The 26,046-nt window shown below is 41.4% G+C and overlaps 2 protein-coding genes across 2 annotated transcripts in view; both read left to right on the top strand.

Annotated features, from left to right (window-relative positions):
• The window catches only part of LOC115186404 (zinc finger protein 180-like), a 38,322-nt gene extending 19,426 nt beyond the window's left edge, over positions 1 to 18,896 (top strand). Inside the window, exons 2-3 of the mRNA XM_029746046.1 lie at positions 17,727 to 17,948; positions 18,195 to 18,896. Of these exons, the coding sequence (XP_029601906.1) occupies positions 17,727 to 17,948; positions 18,195 to 18,824 (852 nt within the window). The 3' untranslated portion in view covers positions 18,825 to 18,896. The remainder of the gene's footprint in view (positions 1 to 17,726; positions 17,949 to 18,194) is intronic.
• LOC115186769 (tripartite motif-containing protein 16-like) overlaps positions 1 to 26,046 on the top strand; it is a 452,306-nt gene that overhangs the window by 84,711 nt on the left and 341,549 nt on the right. The gene's annotated exons all lie outside the window — the stretch shown is intronic.

The raw sequence follows: 26,046 nt of genomic DNA, 5'->3' as shown, positions 1-26,046 counted from the left end.
CCCCATAATGACATCACAATAGTTCATAATGACATCACAATACCCCAGAATGACATCACAATACCCCATAACAACAAAGCAAAAACAGGTTTTTATAAATGTTTCAAATGTAACAAAAACAACTGAAATATCACATTTACATAGAGTACCATTCAAGGGTTTGGACACACCTACTCATTCAAGTGTTTTTATTTGTACTATTTTCTACAATGTAGAATAATAATGAAGACATCAAAACTATGAAATAACACATATGGAATCATGTAGTAAGCAAAAAAGGGTTAAAAAAATCAAAATATATTTTATATTTGAGATATTTTAAAGAAGTCACCCTTTGCCTTGATAACAGCTTTGCACACTCGTGGCATTCTCTCAAAAAGCTTCATGAGGCAGTCACCTGGAATTAATTTCAATTAAATGTTAATTTGTAGAATTTCTTTCCTTCTTAATGCATTTGAGCCAATCAGTTGTGTTGGGACAAGGTATGGGTGGCTCTCATGAGGATTGCCACAGGAAAGGAAGACCCAGAGTTACCTCTGCTGCAGAAGATACGCTCATTAGAGTTAACTGCACCTCAGATTGCAGTCCAAATAAATGCTTCACAGAGTTCAAGTAACAGAAACATCTCAACATCAACTGTTCAGAGACTGCGTGAATCAGCCCTTCATGGTTGAATTGCTGCATGCAAAAACACTATTTAGAAAAGCTTTGTTATTAAAGAACAAGAAAGACGGCACACTGTTTACAAAAAATGTGTTTTTCTTTCAAAAACAAGGACATTTCTAAGTGACCCCAAACGTTTGAACGGTAGTATACATCTACATGATGTATTGTTACACCATGTAGGAGCAGTATAGACCTAGTCTGTTCATTATATACATCTACATGATGTATTGTTACATCATGTAGCAGCAGTATAGACCTAGTCTGTTCATTATATACATCTACATGATGTATTGTTACACCATGTAGGAGCAGTATAGACCTAGTCTGTTCATTATATACATCTACATGATGTATTGTTACACCATGTAGGAGCAGTATAGACCTAGTCTGTTCATTATATACATCTACATGATGTATTGTTACACCATGTAGGAGCAGTATAGACCTAGTCTGTTCATTATATACATCTACATGATGTATTGTTACACCATGTAGGAGCAGTATAGACCTACAGTAGCTGGCTACTTATTTAGATTTGGTTTGACTTAATAAAACTGTCTTAACTTGCTGTAGTAAACATTTTAAATTCGCACTTATCAATCAACACATTCAGGTCTTTGTATGTCTCAATATAATAGTATTATTTAATTAAATCCATGTAAAATAATCTTAGTCTGAATATAAAATGTGATCCTCAACTGCGTTTCCCTCCAGTCAGCAGACGGCGATGTGCGTCTTTCAGGCGATGCTGCAGCGTGACGTATAATCTAGTGGACGGTTCTTCATAAACAGCTCGTCAACCACCTCGGTAGCTTGCTAGCCAACATAGCCGAAAGATTCAAGCTATTTATACGCTTTCGGTCTATATTATCTACTGTGTTTTAGACACACTTCTGTCGTATCTACTTGTTAACCTATTTAATATTACGTTATTTTTTATTAGTCAGCTATAGTAGCTGGCTGGTTAAGTTAGCATTAGCCTAGTCGCTAATGATAGCTAACTAGCTAACATCCCCGAATATGAGCTCCCTAAACTACTCCCCTCCTGTTAAAGAAGAGGAGGTCTGCTGGACGGAGAAAGAAGCTCTGGGGCTGAACATTGTCGTGAAAGAGGAGAAGGAAGAGGAGGATGTTACAGTAAAACAAGAAGTAGAGGGTGAGGCTGTTACAGTGAAAGAAGAAGAGAAAGACGTTACAGTTAAACAAGAGGAAGAAGAGGATGATGCTGTTTTTGGAGTGAAGAAGGAAGGAGAGATTACTGTCACATTGAAAGATGAAGAGGAGGAGACAGGAGATCTGATTAACACCAGTAAGTACCACCTTCAATTAGTTTTTAACTTTGGATATTCGGAGTTGGCTCGTCAATACCTCTTCAACGGAGGGCCCTGGGATGATGACTGATATGTCTAGAATCAGACGACGTAGAGAACAAGCTACCCCTTGTTTTCTCCGTTCCGTTTCCAAAAAGTGACTTAACATATATATTTGAGGAGGGTCTATCTGCTGACCGCAGACTGGGGGGCCACGGCATTAATGTAGTGATGTTTTACTACACACCGTGACCCCCAATAGAGCCATGTGAGAGTTGGGTTGGCTACACCAAAGATTATGGATATACTGACAAGATGTCTCTCCGTCCTGACAAGGGGAGTCGTTGTCCACAAAGCTGCACTGTGGGTTGTCTATCTCCCGCCTATCCTGTCTTTGGATTGGTGGATACATCTTATTATTGTAATCTATTGTTTATATTCTATGAGGGTTGTTGACGTCAACCGCCTGTATTCAATGGAGAGAGATGCTAAGCTACTAGCATGAATATGCATAGCAATCTGGAGACAACTCCTATAGTGTTTTATCAAAGTTGTCGGTATGTCACGTGTCCACAAAACAACTTAATCATTATGAAACTTCTGTTGGATCAAGTAAACCTCACGTAGCAAATAAGCCATTCATTTTGTTGTTGACCAAATTCAACACTTTCCACATTGGGTTGATAATTGTTTCCACTTGGATACAGCCAACTGTAACCTACTGGCATGACCTAGAGAGTTACAACCAACTGGCATGACCTAGAGAGTTACAACCTACTGTAACCTACTGGCATGACCTAGAGTGATACAACCTACTGTAACCTACTGGCATGACCTAGAGAGTTACAACCTACTGTAACCTACTGGCATGACCTAGAGTGATACAACCTACTGTAACCTACTGGCATGACCTAGAGAGTTACAACCTACTGTAGCCTACTGGCATGACCTAGAGAGTTACAACCTACTGTAACCTACTGGCATGACCTAGAGAGATACAGCCTACTGTAACCTACTGGCATGACCTACAGAGGTACAACCTACTGTAACCTACTGGCATGACCTAGAGAGTTACAACCTACTGTAGACTACTGGCATGACCTAGAGAGTTACAACCTACTGACCTACTGGCGTGACCTAGAGAGTTCCAACCTACTGTAACCTACTGGCATGACCTAGAGAGATACAACCTACTGTAACCTACTGGCATGACCTAGAGTTACAACCTGCTGTAACCTACTGGCATGACCTAGAGAGTTACAACCTACTGGCATGACCTCGAGAGATACAACCTACTGTAACCTACTGGCATGACCTAGAGAGTTACAACCTACTGTAGCCTACTGGCATGACCTAGAGAGATACAATCTACTGTAACCTACTGGCATGACCTAGAGAGATACAACCTACTGTAACCTACTGGCATGACCTAGAGATATACAACCTACTGGCATGACCTAGAGAGTTACAACTACTGTAGCCTACTGGCATGACCTAGAGAGATACAACCTACCCTAACCTACTGGCATGACCTAGAGAGATACAACCTACTGTAGCCTACTGGCATGACCTAGAGTTACAACCTACTGTAACCTACTAGCATGACCTAGATACACAACCTACTGTAGCCTACTGGCATGATCTAGAGAGATACAACCGACTGTAGCCTACTGGCATGACCTAGAGAGATACAACCTACTGTAACCTACTGGCATGACCTAGAGAGATACAACCTACTGTAACCTACTGGCATGACCTAGAGAGATACAACCTACTGTAGCCTACTGGCATGACCTAGAGAGATACAACCTACTGTAACCTACTGGCATGACCTAGAGAGATACAACCTACTGTAACCTACTGGCATGACCTAGAGAGATACAACCTGCTGTAACCTACTGGCATGACCTAGAGAGATACAACATACTGTAACCTACTGGCATGACCTAGAGAGATACAACATACTGTAACCTACTGGCATGACCTAGAGAGATACAACCTACTGTAACCTACTGGCATGACCTAGAGAGTTACAACCTGCTGTAACCTACTGGCATGACCTAGAGAGTTCCAACCTACTGTAACCTACTGGCATGACCTAGAGAGTTACAACCTACTGGCATGACCTAAAGAGATACAACCTACTGTAACCTACTGGCATGACCTAGAGAGATACAACCTACTGTAGCCTACTGGCATGACCTAGAGAGATATAACCTACTGTAACCTACTGGCATGACCTAGAGAGATACAACCTCCTGTAGCCTACTGGCATGACCTAGAGAGATACAACCTACTGTAACCTACTGGCATGACCTAGAGAGATACAACCTACTGTAACCTACTGGCATGACCTGGAGAGATACAACCTACTGTAACCTACTGGCATGACCTAGAGAGTTACAACCTACTGTAACCTACTGGCATGACCTAGAGAGTTACAACCTACTGTAACCTATTGGCATGACCTAGAGAGTTACAACCTACTGGCATGACCTCGAGAGATACAACCTACTGTAACCTACTGGCATGACCTAGAGAGTTACAACCTACTGTAGCCTACTGGCATGACCTAGAGAGATACAACCTACTGTAACCTACTGGCATGACCTAGAGAGATACAACCTACTGTAACCTACTGGCATGACCTAGAGAGATGTAACCTACTGGCATGACCTAGAGAGTTACATCCTACTGTAGCCTACTGGCATGACCTAGAGAGATACAACCTACTGTAACCTACTGGCATGACCTAGAGAGATACAACCTACTGTAACCTACTGGCATGACCTAGAGTTACAACCTACTGGCATGACCTAGAGATATACAACCTACTGGCATGACCTAGAGAGTTACAACCTACTGTAGCCTACTGGCATGACCTAGAGAGATACAACCTACCCTAACCTACTGGCATGACCTAGAGAGATACAACCTACTGTAACCTACTGGCATGACCTAGAGTTACAACCTACTGTAACCTACTAGAATGACCTAGAGACACAACCTACTGTAGCCTACTGGCATGATCTAGAGAGATACAACCGACTGTAGCCTACTGGCATGACCTAGAGAGATACAACCTACTGTAACCTACTGGCATGACCTAGAGAGTTACAACCTACTGTAGCCTACTGGCATGACCTAGAGAGATACAACCTACTGTAACCTACTGGCATGACCTAGAGAGATGTAACCCACTGCCATGACCTAGAGAGTTACAACCTACTGTAACCTACTGGCATGACCTAGAGAGTTACAACCTACTGTAGCCTACTGGCATGACCTAGAGAGATACAACCTACCCTAACCTACTGGCATGACCTAGAGAGATACAACCTACTGTAGGCTACTGGCATGACCTAGAATTACAACCTACTGTAACCTACTGGCATGACCTAGAGAGTTACAACCTACTGTAGCCTACTGGCATGACCTAGAGAGATACAACCTACTGTAGCCTACTGGCATGACCTAGAGAGTTACAACCTACTGTAACCTAGTGGCATGACCTAGAGAGATACAACCTACTGGAACCTACTGGCATGACCTAGAGAGTTACAACCTACTGTAACCTACTGGCATGACCTAGAGAGATACAACCTACTGTAGCCTACTGGCATGACCTAGAGAGTTACAACCTGCTGTAGCCTACTGGCATGACCTAGAGAGATACAACCTACTGTAACCTACTGGCATGACCTAGAGAGTTACAACCTACTGTAGCCTACTGGCATGACCTAGAGAGATACCCACCTACTGTAACCTACTGGCATGACCTAGAGAGATGTAACCCACTGCCATGACCTAGAGAGTTACAACCTACTGTAACCTACTGGCATGACCTAGAGAGTTACAACCTACTGTAGCCTACTGGCATGACCTAGAGAGATACAACCTACCCTAACCTACTGGCATGACCTAGAGAGATACAACCTACTGTAGGCTACTGGCATGACCTAGAATTACAACCTACTGTAACCTACTGGCATGACCTAGAGAGTTACAACCTACTGTAGCCTACTGGCATGACCTAGAGAGATACAACCTACTGTAGCCTACTGGCATGACCTAGAGAGTTACAACCTACTGTAACCTAGTGGCATGACCTAGAGAGATACAACCTACTGGAACCTACTGGCATGACCTAGAGAGTTACAACCTACTGTAACCTACTGGCATGACCTAGAGAGATACAACCTACTGTAGCCTACTGGCATGACCTAGAGAGTTACAACCTGCTGTAGCCTACTGGCATGACCTAGAGAGATACAACCTACTGTAGCCTACTGGCATGACCTAGAGAGTTACAATCTACTGTAACCTACTGGCATGACCTAGAGAGATACAACCTACTGTAACCTACTGGCATGACGTAGAGAGTTACAACCTACTGTAACCTACTGGCATGACCTAGAGAGTTACAACCTACTGTAACCTACTGGCATGACCTAGAGAGTTACAACCTACTGGCATGACCTCGAGAGATACAACCTACTGTAACCTACTGGCATGACCTAGAGAGTTACAACCTACTGTAGCCTACTGGCATGACCTAGAGAGATACAACCTACTGTAGCCTACTGGCATGACCTAGAGAGATACAACCTACTGTAACCTACTGGCATGACCTAGAGAGATGTAACCTACTGGCATGACCTAGAGAGTTACAACCTACTGTAACCTACTGGCATGACCTAGAGAGTTACAACCTACTGGCATGACCTAGAGATATACAACCTACTGTAACCTACTGGCATGACCTAGAGAGATACAACCTACTGTAACCTACTGGCATGACCTAGAGAGATGTAACCTACTGGCATGACCTAGAGAGTTACAACCTACTGTAACCTACTGGCATGACCTAGAGAGTTACAACCTACTGGCATGACCTAGAGATATACAACCTACTGTAACCTACTGGCATGACCTAGAGAGTTAAAACCTACTGTAGCCTACTGGCATGACCTAGAGAGATACAACCTACTGGCATGACCTAGAGAGTTACAACCTACTGTAGCCTACTTGCATGACCTAGAGAGATACAACCTACCCTAACCTACTGGCATGACCTAGAGAGATACAACCTACTGTAGCCTACTGGCATGACCTAGAGAGTTACAATCTACTGTAGCCTACTGGCATGACCTAGAGAGTTACAACCTACTGTAGCCTACTGGCATGACCTAGAAAGTTACAACCTACTGCAACCTAGTGGCATGACCTAGAGAGATACAAACTACTGGAACCTACTGGCATGACCTTGAGAGTTACAACCTACTGTAACCTACTGGCATGTCCTAGAGAGATACAACCTGCTGTAACCTACTGGCATGTCCTAGAGAGATACAACCTACTGTAGCCACTGGCATGACCTAGAGAGTTACAACCTACTGTAGCCTACTGGCATGACCTAGAGAGATACAACCTACTGGCATGACCTAGAGAGATACAACCTACTGTAGCCTACTGGCATGACCTAGATATATATATATATATATACAAGCATTTCTAAACTTTTTTTCTCACTTTTATGGGGTATTGTGATGTCTTTATGAGGTATTGTCTGAAAATTGATAATTGAAAAAAAAAAAATCTATTTTATAATAACCAAATGTGTAAAAAGGGAAGGGGTCTGAATGCATGTATGTTGTATGTTCTAGGGCAGATTTTTTTTTAAAATAGTATTTTCTTTCTACCAATTGATTGGTTGAAATGTTATGACGTGTATTTGTTCGTATAGACACACCCCGTGTGTTTAATAATTCAACTGTATGTGCAGAACTTGAACTGAACTGATGCTTCAAGCGTTTGATTAAATAATTAACACACACAAATGACTTGAGGAAGCCAGAGGTCAATATAACCAGAAGAAAATAACCAATTCCCCACCTGCTGCTGGCCTTCGTTAATTCTGACGTTATGCTCCTGGAGTTTCCGGTAAAATAAGCAAACTTTTTCCATTTCCGTTTGAAGTGCCAATTTATCTTACCATTTCTACCGATCTGCGTGCCAGTTATGAACGAGTTACAACACCTGTTTGGCTCCGCCACTTCCTGGGTCGGTGAAGTGAGGTATTAAATTTAAGGATTAAATCATTTAAGGAATATATCCGAGTCTCACGCTCATCACCTGTGGAATGCGGGGCTTCGAGCGAGGTGTGGATTTAATAGTATGTTGTACCTAGTTTCCCTCCTTCAGGGAACAGTAGTTATAGTCATAACGTGTGGATTTAATAGTATGTTGTACCTAGTTTCCCTCCTTCAGGGAACAGTAGTTATAGTCATAACATGTGGATTTAATAGTATGTTGTACCTAGTTTCCCTCCTTCAGGGAACAGTAGTTATAGTCATAACGTTAAGCTTGTCATATGATGAACTTTAACTTAAATACTGGATTTTGCTGTCGGACAGTTTTTTTGTATTCAGATCTCTGAAATGCTCTCTAACTACTTAACATTTAGTGTCTCCTTATGTTACGCTGGGAAAACAGTTTTCATGGGCACAGAAATCCTAAATCATTTCAGTTTACTAAATCCAATGGTTCTAACCGAGAGTCACCTTAACTTTATTGACAACTCCCAAATGGATACTGTCATTAATGCGGTTCTTCAATAATTACACATAATACTTAATACTGTAGCTGTTTAGTTACAGTCACATGTTCAACTATCATCAGCTGATCCAGGAAATCATTTTCTCCATGCCAGTCAAATGTAGTTCTTCATTCATTACTCTGGTAAAGACAGTTATGCCGTGCTCCACGTTGGATCCAACATCCCAAACAAATCGATATTTATAATGTGTTATTGTCTACTTGATTTACAGTAGGGTCTCGTTAGTCCGTTTGGAAACGGAGATACTTAGCTCATAATGTGTAGAGAACTGTTCCTTGGTGGATAGGCTATTGTACAACACACAGAGCTATTTTCCTTTATTCAGGACATTTAGAATGACAACACATTACAGAGTAGCCTAGTGGGATTATTCACAAAATTATCTGGTGATCAGGTTATGAATTGTCATGACAAAGACATTTTAGTCTCCTTGTTTCACCTAAAATATTAAATCATTTATAGTCCTAGGTCTATGTTATTGTTAGGTGAAGTTATGGGTCCTACAGTAGGTCTATGTTGTTGTTAGGTGAAGTTATGGGTCCTACAGTAGGTCTATGTTGTTGTTAGGTGAAGTTATGGGTCCTACAGTAGGTCTATGTTATTGTTAGGTGAGATTATAGACCACATACACTTAGTGGACAAAATCTCATTGTCAGGCTGATGGAAAACTAGCCAATGATCATTTTACTGGTTGAAGTCGTTTTTAAATATAAAGTAGTACATTTTCGACAATAACACAAACATTATATTAAATCAGGACATTCAAACGAGCCTTACAATTATAATCCAAAGTAGTGTCAAATTATGATAATAATAATCATAATCAACCTGGAAATGGAGGCTTTATTTGCTGTCAGCCTATGAGAACTCCCCTGAGTTTTCCCCCACGGTGGTGAATTAGTGAATAGACACAGAGCTTAATGTGAGTTTCCTTGAGTAGCACTCCTGATCTAGTGCTGTAATATTCAGAATACATTGTGAAAACTAATCTTTGCTCACTATTTTTTAAATATATATATTTTTTTCACCCCTTTTTTCTCCCCAATTGGTACTTACAGTCTTGTCTCATCGCTGCAACTCCCATACGGACTCTGGAGAGGTGAAGGTCGAGAGCCATGCGTCCTCCGAAACACAACCCAACTCAGAATCTCTAGTGGCACAGCTTAGGCCACTTGCTCACCATTTTTGCTCCAGGCAGATATACTACATCCATAACTAGCGGTTTCTGCATTAGCAGGGAGGTGTTTCTGCAATCAAATTGTGTGTGCATCGCCCTTGTCGCAATTTTAGCAAACACAGAAAGGTGCCTATATTTGAGAACAAAAGTTGCCTGGCACACTGCTTAGGAGTTCAACACCTTTTACTTATTTCTAGTTACTACTAATGTGAAAACAAGACTAAATATGACTATTGTTGCTCACTTGACTGTCTTAAGACAATTGTCAAGTAATTTTAACATTCATTACAGACGTCAATTGTTGTACAGTATCATGGCTACGCTGTTGGCATCACCTTTTTCAGTGGATTTCTGCTGTTGTGAGAAGAATTGAATAAAATACATTTTGGCTATGATAAAAGACATGCCTCTGGGGTCAAAATGATCCATGTCAGAAGTATGGTTCAATGAAAATATGTAGTGGGTGTAAAGTTTGTTTTAAATTCTCACTCATTAAACACGAATCAATCAACACATGCTTCTCTTTGAACGACTTAATGTAATATTAATATTTTATGAAATAAATGAAAAATAAACGTTTGGTTCCTCAACTGCGTTGCCCTCCAGTCAGCAGATGGCGATGTGCGTCTTTTAGGTTCAGGCGATGCTGCCAGTGTGACGTATAATCTAGTGGACGGGACGCTCCTTCAACAACAACAGCTAGTCAGACACCTCGGTAGCTTTCTAGCAAACATAGCTACAACATTCACGCTCTTTACACTGGTTTGGTGAATATTAGTCGCTGTGTATTAAACACACTTCTGTCGTATGTACTTGTTGGCCCATTTAATTATATATTTACGTTGTTTGTCAGCTAGCTGGTTTGCTAAGTTAGCTTAGAACTAGGCTAGTCGCTAATGCTAGCTAGCTATTATCCCCGACCATGAGTTCACTAAGCTACTCTCCTCCTGATAAAGAAGAGGAGGTCTGCTGGACGGAGAAAGAGGCTCTCGTCAAAGAGGAGGAGGAAGAGAAGGATGTTACAATACAAAAACAAGTAAAGGGTGAGGATGTTACTGTGAAAGAAGAAGAAGAGAAAGACGTTTCAGTGAAAGAAGAGGAAGACGCGTTCAGAGTGAAAGAGGAGGAGGTTGTTACTGTGAAAGAGGAAGAGGAGGATGCAGTTTTTGGAGTGAAAGAGGAGGAGGGGGAGATGACTGTCACATTGGAGGAAGAAGAGGAGGTTGGAGATCTGTTTAACACCAGTAAGTACCGTCTCTGCAGTCGTTGAACCAATAAGCAGTAAAGGGGTTCTACACTTTAATGTTGTTCTGTAGGAATGGCTGAAGCTACACTGTAACGTGTAGAACATCAAGAGTGGACCATCAACAAAACGTTAACAATTGATCAAATGCATCCAATGACAATGCCTGAAATACTGTAGTCCTCAATATCTCCTATTAGATTAGCCCAAGATGTTCTCTTAAAGGGGCAATCAGCAGTTGTTACATCCATTTTGGGACTTATACATTAATGATATGTACCCATTGCTTCTTGAAGAATTCACTTAGAAATGCCTCATGAGCTTAGTTCAACTGTCGTACCCCATCAGAACCCAAAATATAAGTTTAAAAAAAAAGACGTTTCAGTGAAAGAGGAGGAGGATCTTACTGTACAAAAAGAGGAGGATGCTGTTTTTGGAGTGAAAGAGGAGGAGGAGGAGGAGATGACTGTCACATCCAAAAAGGAGGAAGAAGAAGAGGTGGAAACTGGATATCTGGGCCCGGTTTCCCAAACGCATCTTAAGGCGTCCAATGGTTCAAACGGTGAACTTAGCCATAAGATGGTTTTGAGAAACCGTTCCCTGATTAACACTAGTAAGTACTGTCTTAAATACAGAGGCACAAACTCTGCAGTTGTTGAACTGATGTTTGGTGTTAAAGGGGAAATATGCAATAGCTACATCCATATTGTGACTTTTATATTAGTTATTTATAGCCATTTATTGTTGAAGAATATAACACATGCCTCATGAGCTTAGTTCAACTGTTGTACCCCATCAGATCCCCAAATAAGCTTTTTTTACTCCAATGTTTAGAAAGAATGTAAATCAACACTGTATAGCCTCAACATGGTTAAAACTATAATGTTGATATCATGGATGGTCAGTCCTTGCATTCATAGGTCTGTCTATGAATTTGAGAGTAGTTACATTTCTCCAACCCCATCATCTTATTACCAAGACAGTGATGGAATTACAACTTTGTTATTGTTTCAACTGCAGATTGATTGATGTGGCTTGTTTAAAGGGACAACCTGGTATTTAAACAGAAACAAAATGATTGCCCAGAGACTTGGTTTGGTAAACAGCTGAGGGATGGGGGAAGAAGTGTAACCACTCTGAAATTCATAGAGAAAGCTATTGTAGAAACCGTAACTCAACACCTAGCGACCTCTTCAAGAAGTTCAGACATCTTGGTGTAACAGTTATAAGGTGTTGGCTTGACAGTCGCTGGACCCAGGTTTGAGTTCAGCTCAGGGCCTCCCCCTGAATTCACTACACTATGAATACAAGGACTGGCCATCCATAACGTCATAATGATAGTTTTAACCTGATTTCGAGGCTATATAGTATATTCTATAATTGCCAGTTAAGATTTGCTGTGGGGGTCAAATTGTTACAGCTGTTGATACAGTTGAAGTGGGAAGTTTACATACACTTATGTTGGAGTCATTAAAACTCGTTTTTCAACCACTCCACACATTTCTTGTTAACTAACTATCATTTTGGCAAGTCGGTTAGGACATCCACTTTGTGCATGACACAAGTAATTTTTCCAACAGTTGTTTACAGACCGATTATTTCACTTATAATTCACTGTATCACAATTCCAGGGGTTTTGAAGTTTACATACACTAAGTTGACTGTGCCTTTAAAGGTGAAACATACCTAGATTCAATAACATTTCTACGATTTAATAACATTCATGAATTGGTTTGAAACCTTTGTTTTAGAACCTTCTCAAAGTTGGTGCCTTGACGGTTTCTCACTCGTACCCTGACTTTTTAAAAGGGATTTTGGGACAATTAGCTTAGTTGTGTCACACGTTCCCTTAACTTTATTGACAACACCCAAATGGATACTGTCATTAAAACGGGTTTTCAATAATTACACATCATTCTTAATACTGTAGCTGTTTAGGTTACAGTCACATGTTCAACTATCATCAGCTGATCCAGGAAATCATTTTCCTGAATGCCAGTCAAATGACAAACATCACGACATGGGTATATTTGTTGTTAGGTGAAGTTATGGGTCCTACAGTAGGTCTATGTTATTGTTAGGTGAAGTTATGGGCCAATTTGGCAAACAGTGTACAATCCCTCATTGTCAGGCTGATGGAAAAGCCAAAGAGCATTTTACTGGTTTAATTTTTTTTAAGTACAAAGTGGTTGATTTGCGATAATCAAATCAAAGTTTATTTGTCACGTGCGACGAATACAACAGGTGTAGACCTTACAGTGAAATGCTTACTGACAGGCTCTAACCAATAGTGCGAAAAAAAGGTGTGTGTGTGTAAGTAAAGAAATAAAACAACAGTAAAAAGACATTTGAAAATAAGAGTAGCAAGGCTATATACAGACACCGGTTAGTCAGGCTGATTGAGGTAGTATGTACATGTAGATATGGTTAAAGTGACTATGCATATATGATGAACAGAGAGTAGCAGTAGCGTAAAAAGAGGGGTTGGAAGGTGGTGGGACACAATGCAGATAGCCCGGTTAGCCAATGTGCGGGAGCACTGGTTGGTCGGGCCAATTGAGGTAGTATGTACATGAAAGTATAGTTAAAGTGACTATGCATATAAGGTAAACAGAGAGTAGCAGCAGCATAAAAGAGGGGTTTGGGGGCACACAATGCAAATAGTCCGGGTAACCATTTGGTTACCTGTTCAGGAGTCTTATGGCTTGGGGGTAAAAACTGTTGAGAAGCCTTTTTGTCTTAGACTTGGCACTCCGGTACCGCTTGCCATGCGGTAGTAGAGAGAACAGTCTATGACTGGGGTGGCTGGGGTCTGTGACAATTTTTAGGGTCTTCCTCTGACACCGCCTGGTGTAGAGGTGCTGGATGGTAGGCAGCTTTGCCCCAGTGATGTACTGGGCCATACGCACAACCCTCTGAAGTGCCTTGCGGTCGGAGGCCGAGCAATTGCCGTACCAGGCAGTGATGCAACCGGTCAGGATACTCTCGATGTTGCAGCTGTAGAACCTTTTGAGGATCTCAGGACCCATGCCAAATCTTTTTAGCTTCCCGAGGGGGAATAGGCTTTGTCGTGCCCTCTTCACGACTGTCTTCGTGTGTTTGGACCATTCTAGTTTGTTGTTGATGTGGACACCAAGGAATTTGAAGCTCTCAACCTGCTCCACTACAGCCCCGTCGATGAGAATGGGGACATGCTCAGTGCTCCTTTTCCTGTAGTCCACAATCATCTCCTTAGTCTTGGTTACGTTGAGGGGATAGGTTGTTATTCTGGCACCACCCGGCCAGGTCTCTGATCTCCTCCCTATAGGCTGTCTCGTCGTTGTAGGTGATCAGGCCTACCACTGTTGTGTCGTCAGCAAACTTAATGATGGTGTTGGAGTCATGCCTGGCCATGCAGTCGTGGGAGAACAGGGAGTACAGGAGAGGACTGAGCACGAACCCCTGGGGAGCTCCAGTGTTCAGGATCAGCGTGGCAGATGTGTTGCTACCTACCCTCACCACCTGGGGGCGGCCCATCAGGAAGTCCAGGATCCAGTTGCAGAGGGAGGTGTTTAGTCCCAGGTTCCTTAGCTTAGTGATGAGCTTTGAGGGTACTATGATGTTGAACGCTGAGCTGTAGTCAATGAATGTTCTTTTAAGTCACATAAGTGTTATTTTTGTCCAGGTGGGAAAGGGCAGTGTGGAGTGCAATAGAGATTGCATCATCTGTGGATCTGTTTGGGCGGTATGCAAATTGGAGTGGGTCTAGGGTTTCTGGGAAAATGGTGTTGATGTGAGCCATTACCAGCCTTTCAAAGCACTTCATGGCTACGGACGTGAGTGCTACGGGTCTGTAGTCATTTAGGCAGGTTGCCTTTGTGTTCTTGGGCACAGGGACTATGGTTGTCTGCTTGAAACATGTTGGTAGTACAGACTCAATCAGGGACATGTTGAAAATGTCAGTAAAGACACCTGCCAGTTGGTCAGGACATGCCCGGAGCACACGTCCTGGTAATCCGTCTGGCCCCGCGGCCTTGTGTATGTTGACCTGTTTAAAGGTCTTACTCACGTCGGCTACGGAGAGCGTGATCACACAGTTGTCCGGAACAGCTCATGCTCTCATGCATGCCTCATTGTTGCTTGCCTCGAAGCGAGCATCGAAGATATTTAGCTCGTCTTGTAGGCTCGTATCACTGGGCAGCTCACGGCTGTGCTTCCCTTTGTAGTCTGTAATAGTTTGCAAGCCCTGCCACATCCAACGAGCGTCGGGGTCGGTGTAGTACGATTCGATCTTAGTCCTGTATTGACACTTTGCCTGTTTGATGGTTCGTCGGAGGGCATAGCGGGATTTCTTGTAAGCTTCCGGGTTAGAGTCCCGCACCTTGAAAGCGGCAGCTCTACCCTTTAGCTCAGTGCGAATGTTGCCTGTAATCCATGGCTTCTGGTTGGGGTATGTACGTACAGTCACTGTGGGGACGACGTCCTCAATGCACTTATTGATAAAGTCAGTGACTGATGTGGTGTATTCCTCAATGTCATCGGAAGAATCCCGGAACATGTTCCAGTCTGTGATAGCAAAACAGTCCTGTAGTTTAGCATCTGCTTCATCTGACTATTTTTTTTATAGACCGAGTCACTGGTGCTTCCTGCTTTAATTTTTGCTTGTAAGCAGGAATCAGGAGGATAAAGTTGTGGTCGGATTTACCAAATGGAGGGCGAGGGAGAGCTTTGTCTCTGTGTGTGGAGTACAGGTGATCTAGAATTTTTTTCCCTCTGGTTGTACATTTAACATGTTGATAGAGATTTGGTAGAACTGATTTAAGTTTCCCTGCATTAAAGTCTCCGTCCACTAGGAGCGCTGCCTCTCGGTGAGCAGTTTCCTGTTTGCTTATTTCCTTATACAGCTGACTGAGTGTGGTCTTACTGCCAGCATCTGTCTGTGGTGGTAAATAAACAGCCACGAAAAGTATAGCTGAGAACTCTCTAGGCAAGTAGTGTGCCCTGCAATTTATCACAATATACTCTACTTCAGGCGAGCAAAATCTAGAGACTTCCTTAGATTTTGTGCACCAGCTGTTGTTTACAAATATTCACAGACCCCCCCCCCCCGTCTTACCGGAGTGTGCTGTTTTATCCTGCCGGTGCAGCGTATATCCCGCTAGCTGAATATCCATGTCGTCATTCAGCCACGATTCCGTGAAACATAAGATGTTACAGTTTTTGGTAGGATATTCGTGAACGTACCTCATCTAGTTTATTGTCCACTGATTGTACGTTGGTGAGTAATATTGACTTCTGCGGGTCCAGACGAGGCATCCGGCTCTTCATCCTCTGCATCGCTTCCTTTTGCGAATAATTAGGATGTCGGCCCTGTGGGGTGTTTGGAGAATATAGTCTGAGTCCTGCTTGTTGTTGTTGAAAAATACTTTGTCTAATCCGAGGTGAGGGATCGCTGTCCTGATATCCAGAAGCTCTTTTCTGCAGAAACATTATGTACAAAATAATTTACAAATATCGGGAAAGAAACCACATAATAACACAATTGGTTAGGAGACGGCTATCTCCTCCGGCGCCATTTTTTAGTTAAAAGCGTTTTACTGGTTGAAGTGTTTTTTAAGTATAAAAGCGGTTGATTTGCGATGATGACACAACCATTATATTAAATAGAACATTAAAACGAGCCTTACAATTATAATCCAAAGTAGTGTGAAATGAACTCATCATCAACCTGGTAATGGAGGTTACTCCCCTGAGTTTTCCCCATTCACATTCAGAATACATTGTGAAAAACTAAAATCTTTGCTCACCATTTTTGCTCCAGGCAGATATACTACATCCATAACTAGTGGTTTCCTCATTACCAGATATACTACATCCATAACTAGTGGTTTCCTCATTACCAGATATACTACATCCATAACTAGTGGTTTCCTCATTACCAGATATACTACATCCATAACTAGTGGTTTCCTCATTACCAGATATACTACATCCATAACTAGTGGTTTCCTCATTAGCAGATATACTACATCCATAACTAGTGGTTTCCTCATTACCAGATATACTACATCCATAACTAGTGGTTTCGTCATTACCAGATATACTACATCCATAACTAGTGGTTTCCTCATTACCAGATATACTACATCCATAACTAGTGGTTTCCTCATTACCAGATATACTACATCCATAACTGTCGGTTTCCTCATTAGCAGGGTGGAGTTTCTGCAATGAAATTGCATGTGCATCGCCCTCGTGCCGCAATTTTAGCAAACACAGAAAGGGGCCTATATTGGAGACCAAAAGTCGTCTGGCACACTGCTTAGAATTTCAACAACATGAATAACTTATTTCTAGCCTACAATCATCGATGTTACTACTAATGTGAAAACAAGACAAAATATGACTATTCTTGCTCATTTTAAGGCAAATATCAAATAATTTTAACATTCATTACAGACGTAAATTGTTGTCCAACATCATGGCTACGCTGTTGGCATCACCTTTTACAGTGGATTTCTGCTGTTGTGGGCCTTTAACCATCTGTATGACTTTGTTTTTCACACAGGAGAGAAACGTGACTATCGTGGATCCTCTGGGGAGGCAGAGAAGAGTCTCTCCAGATCAGAACACCTCAATAAACACCTGCAGAGACCCACAGGGAAGAGAACTCACTGCTGCTCTGACTGTGGGAAGAGATTCACCTCCCCATCAGGCATTAAAATTCATCAGAGAATCCACACAGGAGAGAAACCTTATAGCTGTAATCAATGTGGGAAGAGTTTTACTCAATCAACCAGCCTGATATCACACCAGAGAACACACACAGGAGAGAAACCTTATAACTGTGCTCAATGTGGGAAGAGTTTTACTAGGTCAACTGGCCTGATATCACACCAGAGAACACACACAGGAGAGAAACCTTATAGCTGTGATGAATGTGGGAAGAGTTTTGTTACATCTAACAGTCTGACTAAACACCGGAGAACACACACAGGAGAGAAATCTTATAGCTGTGATGAATGTGGGAAGAGTTTTGTTACGTCTAACAGTCTGACTAAACACCAGAGAACACACACAGGAGAGAAACCTTATAGCTGTGATGAATGTGGGAAGAGTTATGTTAAATTTAGCAGTCTGACTAAACACCAGAGAACACACACAGGACAGACATCTTATAACTGTGCTCAATGTGGGAAGAGTTTTACTAGGTCAACCGGCCTGATATCACACCAGAGAACACACACAGGAGAGAAACCTTATAGATGTGATGAATGTGGGAAGAGTTATGTTACATCTAGCTGTCTGACTAAACACCGGAGAACACACACAGGAGAGAAACCTTATAGATGTGATGAATGTGGGAAGAGCTTTAATGAGAAAAGCTGTCTGACTAAACACCAGAGAACACACACAGGAGAGAAGCCTTTTAGCTGTAATCAATGTGGGAAGAGTTTTACTCAGTCAGCCAGCCTGATATCACACCATAGAACACACACAGGAGATAAACCATATAGCTGTGCTCAATGTGGGAAGAGTTTTACTCGTTCAACCAACCTGAAATCACACTGTAGAACACACACAGGAGAGAAATCTTATAGCTGTGCTCAATGTGGGAAGAGCTTTAATGAGAAAAGCTGTCTGACTAAACACCAGAGAACACACACAGGAGAGAAGCCTTTTAGCTGTAATCAATGTGGGAAGAGTTTTACTCAGTCAACCTGCCTGATGTCACACCAGAGAAAACACACACAGGAGAGAAATGTTATAGCTGTGCTCAATGTGGGAAGAGTTTTACTATGTCTAACAAGCGGACTACACACCATATAACACATACAGGAGAAACCTCAGCTGTGATCAGTGTGACCAGAGATAATCTGATAAAATACCTCAATCAATGAATTAATGTCTCAATGTAGAATGTTTTAACATTGTAGTAGGAGTATTTTAATGATGTCACAATGTAGAATGTTTTTAACATTGTAGAAGCAGTATTTTAATGATGACACAATGTAGAATGTTTAAACATTGTAGAAGGAGTATTTTAATGATGACACAATGTAGAATGTTTTAACATTGTAGTAGGAGTATTTTAATGATGTCACAATGTAGAACCCTAAACGTTTGTCCCCTGTTCTATTGATTTCAACATGATATGGATATTAGCCTCAGGGGGAAAATCCAGGATCTGAAATGGAAGAGTACTATTTATGTGATTTAACAAAAAGTGACTAACAAAAAAAGAGTTGTGTTACACTTACCACGTTGGTGACCCACTTGAATCAAAATGCAACACTTCAAAATGTATCTAGCTGTTTTCTACAAGTTGTCCACTAACCAGGGATGTACATTTTATTCCCAGATTCTGTGTGGTTTTTGAGCTGTTAGTTTAACAGGACGTGCAACCTCATCTCCCTCCTCTCGGTACAATTGATTTCAACGTGATATCGATGAGTTATGACAAATAAGTGTTGTGTTCCTTTGTTTAGCGACCCCTAAATTTAAATGCATCACTCCAAAATGTAGCTGACTGTCTTCTGCAGGTTGTCCTCTAATCAGCAAGGTAAAATATATCTCCCATTTCCATGTGTTTTGTATAGTTGTTAGTTTCATCAGCAAGTACAACCTGATAAGAATCAAAATCAGTGATTTATTGCTATTTGTCAAAACAACAGCATTTTTGATGCTTGTGCATTTTAAAAGGTCCTTGTTTTAAAAATTACAAGTAATATGATTATTATGGCAGATGTTTGTGTATATTGCACATTTTATATTTAGATTTTCAATATTTCCTAAACTGTTTCTGCATATTGGTTATTGATTTAGACACGTTAAAACAGTGTTTTGACATTGGGGATATCCCATTTAGCAACATGTCATTGAAGAGCTGTTGAAAATAAGACGATGCAACCAAATATTTCATATTTACATTTCATGTAACATTTAGTAATGATAATTATTTATGCAACCAACTGACAATTTTTTGTACAATTAAATTGACATTGTTGCCCTGCTTTTAGAATATCAGGGTTCATTCTCAGATGTGCCAACCCAAATGTACTAGAGCATGACATTGGGGACTGTGCCCCGATCCAACTCTGAAAAGAGAGAGAAGCTCCGGTGTGAGGTGGAAAGTTACTACGGATATTGCAGGAGTTTCAACTTGAAATACAAAAAAGATCTTTGTTTTGCGTTTAGCCAGTGAGTTACCATGGATCACAATTTATTTTGACTGCACGTTTTTCTGTATTGGAGATGAGTTTTGTTTGGGCTCGTTCCAAGGGGACGAGAGTTCTAGAAGCTAGTGAGTTTTAGGAAGACGAGAGTTCTAGAAGCTAGTGAGTTTTAGGAAGACGAGAGTTCTAGAAGCTAGTGAGTTTTAGGAAGACGAGAGTTCTAGAAGCTAGTGAGTTTTAGGAAGACGAGAGTTCTAGAAGCTAGTGAGTTTTAGGAAGACGAGAGTTCTAGAATCTAGTGTGTTCTTGGAAGATTGAGTGAAAGAAAAAGGTGAAAAATAATACGATTGTAGAAACGTTTTTAATTGACATGTATTTGTCTTAAAAAATGTTTTTCTTGTTTTTAATTGTTGACAGCCAGTAGACACCATGTTTATATTGGTGAAGGTGAAGCATTGTAGTTGATTATAATGTGAAATGGAAGTTGTTTTCTGTTGGTGGTGAGCAAACTTGTCCAACAAAAATATAGGATATGTTTGTCTTAAGGGGGAAGGTGTTAGAGGCTTTGGTTTTTCCATTTATGTTTTGAGGTTGGACTTTAGCACGTCTAGCTCGTTAGCACGTCTAGCTCGTTAGCACGTCTAGCTCGTTAGCACGTCTAGCTCGTTAGCACGTCTAGCTCGTTAGCACGTCTAGCTCGTTAGCACGTCTAGCTCGTTAGCACGTCTAGCTCGTTAGCACGTCTAGCTCGTTAGCACGTAGGACGCACTGATTGGTGTCACCTCGTTAGTCAGTATGTGTTACACCTGTGCTGGCTTGTCCATCTCGTTAGTGGGAAGGTGTTTCACCTGAGCTGGTCCAGGTTCTATTTAAGAGTGTCTGGCCCAGTGCTCCAGTTGTCTTGATACATGTGGAGAGTCAACACCTTTAGTTGCTCCACCTTTTTGGTTTGCTTCCTGTCTTTAAGTTTGGTGTGGGTTTTTCTTTTGTTTGCCTCTTCTTGGGCAGATTTAGTGGGTCTCATGGTGGGTGTCTTTTAGGTCCCAGTTGTTGTTACTAGTCAACTTTCAGTGTCCCAAGCTTATATTTTGGGTTGGATATTGCATCCAATTAACATTTTAATCAATGGCATTTCCTCATTAGTCTTTCAGTTTAGTCTTCTGTTTTTTGTGTACTAAATATTTCTGTTTTTTAAATCTTTTTCCTGTGAAGCCATTTTGTTGCATCCATGTCTGAAATGTGCTGTATGAATCAAGCTTGATTTTATTTGAACATATAATGAACCCAATGACTGAACAATCAGAAATGGAAAATATTTATGTCCCCTGACCAACCAGAAATGGAACTGCAAGGCCACAGAACATGACAGAGAGTCCCTCTTAGTATGAAAAACAGTATCAATCCCGCTTTTCCAGCCTGCTGAAGGTGTGGTGGAGTGGTAAACACCACCCCCGGCTCTACCAGGGACTTGAGGTGGTCTCCCACAGCTCTGCTTATGTCATGTTCTGTGGCCTTGCTGTTCCATTTCTTGACTGTCCCTGCAACACAGAAATAAACACATTTAGTCATATTATATATAACACTCAAAGTAATGGATATGGAGCATCTATGGCCTCAGTTACACCTGGCACCTAAATGTGACTTCTGTCATCCGATCACTCCAAGCTGCATTAGGTTCAGATCTACCAGGATGGGCCTTTGACGTAGTCTGGATGCAGTCAAGCCACCAAATATGCATCAGCAATGTAAAGAGATGGGGTGAATGAGTGGGGAAAAGTACATTTTACACAAATGACCTTCATAATATCAAAGAACAAATGTGTGTGTCTGAGGGGAAATTAACTTTCATACAGCCAAAAGGGGTGAGAAATTACACCAATATCAGTGGACAATTTGCACTAATGTAAATAAACATGGATTATGGAACATATTCCCTTTTGCTGACGTGATGAACCGCTAAGGGAACATAAATATTTACCATCTAAACCATGTGTGACCTCTCACCTCTCTGGATGTAGAAGTGTTCTTCCTAACCAGTCCCTCAACAGCTCTCTGACTGAGCTCCACCCTCACTGGGTCTTCAGAGGAGAGGAAGGCTGAGGAGGGATGGAAGGATGAATGGATCAGTCAGTCAATAAAGTGTCTCCTTCAACATGGTCAACATGGTCAGTCTCATTATGAGTCTAATCTGGTCTCCTTCGACATGGTCAGCCTCATTATGAGTCTAATCTGGTCTCCTTCGACATGGTCAGCCTCATTATGAGTCTAATCTGGTCTCCTTCGACATGGTGAGCCTCATTATGAGTCTAATCTGGTCTCCTTCAACATGGTGAGCCTCATTATGAGTCTAATCTGGTCTCCTTTAACATGGTGAGCCTCATTATGAGTCTAATCTGGTCTCCTTCAACATGGTGAGCCTCATTATGAATCTGGTCTCCTTCAACATGGTGAGCCTCATTATGAGTCTAATCTGGTCTCCTTCAACACGGTGAGCCTCATTATGAGTCTGATCTGGTCTCCATCGACATGGCGAGCCTCATTAATTGTCTGATGAAAAAGAAACCCACACACTGATCAGTATCAATCAGCCTTTTGTTTTCTTTCAAGTTATTAACTAATGATTAACACACACAAGTTCTCAGATGTGTGAGTGCTTTACCTATTTCTAACAGTATCATTTCAAATGGAGAAAACATCTCAGCAAAATGGAAACAATGTGGGAGGACTAGCAAATCCTGTTTCACTATCGAAATTACAAACCACATGCACAAGTGCATTGGACACGCCTATGAGGCCAATACTAATCCCATCATGTCTGCATTGGATACGCCTATGAAGCCAATACTAATCCCATCATGCCTATGAAGCCAATACTAATCCCATCATGCCTATGAAGCCAATACTAATCCCATCATGTCTGCATTGGACACGCCTATGAAGCCAATACTAATCCCATCATGTCTGCATTGGACACGCCTATGAAGCCAATACTAATCTCATCATGTCTGCATTGGACACGCCTATAAAGCCAATACTAATCCCATCATGCCTATGAAGCCAATACTAATCCCATCATGTCTACATTGGACACGCCTATGAAGCCAATACTAATCCCATCATGTCTGCATTGGACACGCCTATGAAGCCAATACTAATCCCATCATGTCTGCATTGGATACGCCTATGAAGCCAATACTAATCCCATCATGCCTATGAAGCCAATACTAATCCCATCATGCCTATGAAGCCAATACTAATCCCATCATGTCTGCATTGGACACGTCTATGAAGCCAATACTAATCCCATCATGTCTGCATTGGACACGTCTATGGGCCGGCAAGTAGCCTAGTGGTTAGAGCATTGGGCCAGAAACCAAAAGGTTGGTGTATCGAATCCCGAGCTGACAAGGTAAAAATCTGTCGTTCTGCCCCTGAACAGTTAACCCACTGTTCCCTGGTTTATTTATTTATTTCACCTTTATTTAACCAGGTAGGCAAGTTGAGAACAAGTTCTCATTTACAATTGCGACCTGGCCAAGATAAAGCAAAGCAGTTCGACAACATACAAAAACACAGAGTTACACATGGAGTAAAACAACATACAATCAATGATACAGTACAAAAATAAGACTATATACAATGTGAGCAAATGATGTGAGATAAGGGAGGTAAAGGCAAAAAAGGCCATGGTGGCAGAGTAAATACAGTATAGCAAGTAAAACACTGGAATGGTAGATTTGTTATTTGAAAAAAGATCAAAGTTAAAATATAAATAATATGGTGCAAAGGAGCAAAATAAATAAAATAAATAAATACAGTAGGGAAGAGGTAGTAGTTTGGGCTAAATTATAGATGGGCTATGTACAGGTGCAGTGATCTGTGAGCTGCTCTGACAGCTGGTGCTTAAAGCTAGCGAGGGAGATTCTAGTTTCTAGTTTCAGAGATTTTTGTAGTTTGTTACAGTCATTGGCAGCAGAGAACTGGAAGGAGAGACGACCAAAGGAGGAGTTGGCTTTAGGGGTGACCAGAGAGATATACCTGCTGGAGCGCGTGCTACAGGTGGGTGCTGCTATGGTGACCAGTGAGCTGAGATAAGGCGGGGCTTTACCTAGCAGGGTCTTGTAGATGACCTGGAGCCAATGTGTTTGGCGATGATTATGAAGCGAAGGCCAGCCAACGAGAGCGTACAGGTCGCAGTGGTGGGTAGTATATGGGGCTTCGGTGACAAAACGGATGTCACTGTGATAGACTGCATCCAGCTTGTTGAGTAGGGTATTGGAGGCTATTTTGTAAATGACATCGCCGAAGTCGAGGATTGGAAGGATGGTCAGTTTTACGAGGGTATGTTTGGCAGCATGAGTGAAGGATGCTTTGTTGCGGAATAGGAAGCCAATTCTAGATTTAACTTTGGATTGGAGATGTTTGATGTGAGTCTGGAAGGAGAGGTAGGCCATCATTGTAAATAAGAATTTGTTCTTAACTGTCTTGCCTAGTTAAATAAAGCTTAAAATAATGTTTAAAATGTAGCAGAATTAAATACCCACAGCATTCATTCTGGGGGAACTAGATTGACTCTGTTCACAGACCGTCAGCCAGACAGTGATTGTGCATCAATATCATCAGACTAAATTAGAGAAACAACCAAATAAAACAGACAAACAGGGAATGTTCAATGACCCAAAAAGACACTATAGTTGATTGTGTGAATCCACTTTATTTCCTATCATAAAGAATAGCTGTGGAAATGGGCTGTGGATTTAGACGTCCATCTGACTCCACAACAAGACATGACTGAATAGTGCAATAGTGTCTAATCCAAATAATCAGCACAATGTCAGGTGTTAGTGCAGGGCTGGAACAGAAACCTGCACACCCAGTAGCTAGATCTCTAGCAGCAAGGTTGGCCATGCATTTTCTAGGTCTCTGCATCGTTGCTTTAACAGTATTGGTGTAGTCATACAACTTATTCTAACAGTAAACCAATAGCATATTCAGAGCATTTAGAAAGTATTCAGACCCCTTGACCTTTCCCACATTTTGTTACGTTACAGCCTTATTCTAAAATGTATTCAATAATATTGTTTTCCTCATTAATCTACACACAATACCCCATAATGACAAAGTGAAAAACAGAAATACCTTATTTACATAAGTATTCAGACCCTTTGCTATGAGACTCGAAATTGAGCTTAGATGCATCCTGTTTCCATTGATTATCCTTGAGATGTTTCTACAACTTGATTGGAGTCCACCTGCGGTAAATTCAATTGATTAGACATGATTTGGGCACACACCTGTTTATATAAGGTCCCACAGTTGACAGTGCATGTCAGAACAAAAACCAAGCCATGAGGTCGAAGGAATTGTCCGTAGAGCTCCGAGACAGGATTGTGTCGAGGCACAGATCTGGGGAAGGGTACCAAAAAATGGCTGAAGTATTGAAGGTCCACAAGAACACAGTGGCCTCCATTATTCTTAAATGGAAGACATTTGGAACCACCAAGACTCTTCAAATCTACTAATTATATGCATTTTCTAGTTTCTGGGCAGGAGTAGTAACCAGATTAAATCGGGTACGTTTTTATCCGGCCGTGAAAATACTGCCCCCTATCCCAAACAGGTTAAAACATTCTACATTGTGACATCATTAAAATACTCCTACTACAATGTTAAAAACATTCTACATTGTGAGATTAATTCATTGATATCATGAAACAACTCCTTCATGTATTTTCTGATGTTTAATCAGAGATCTTTTATCAGAGTATCTCTTGTCACATTGATCACAGCTATGAGATTTCTCTCCTGTGTGTGTTCTCTGGTGTTCAATAAGATGGCTAGATGTAACAAAACTCTTCCCACATTGACCACAGCTA

This window comes from Salmo trutta, unplaced genomic scaffold (genome assembly GCF_901001165.1).
Source record: "Salmo trutta unplaced genomic scaffold, fSalTru1.1, whole genome shotgun sequence".
Lineage (NCBI taxonomy): Eukaryota > Metazoa > Chordata > Actinopteri > Salmoniformes > Salmonidae > Salmo > Salmo trutta.
The sequence above is the reverse complement of the archived record's forward strand: the minus strand, read 5'-3'. Positions and strand labels throughout refer to the sequence as shown.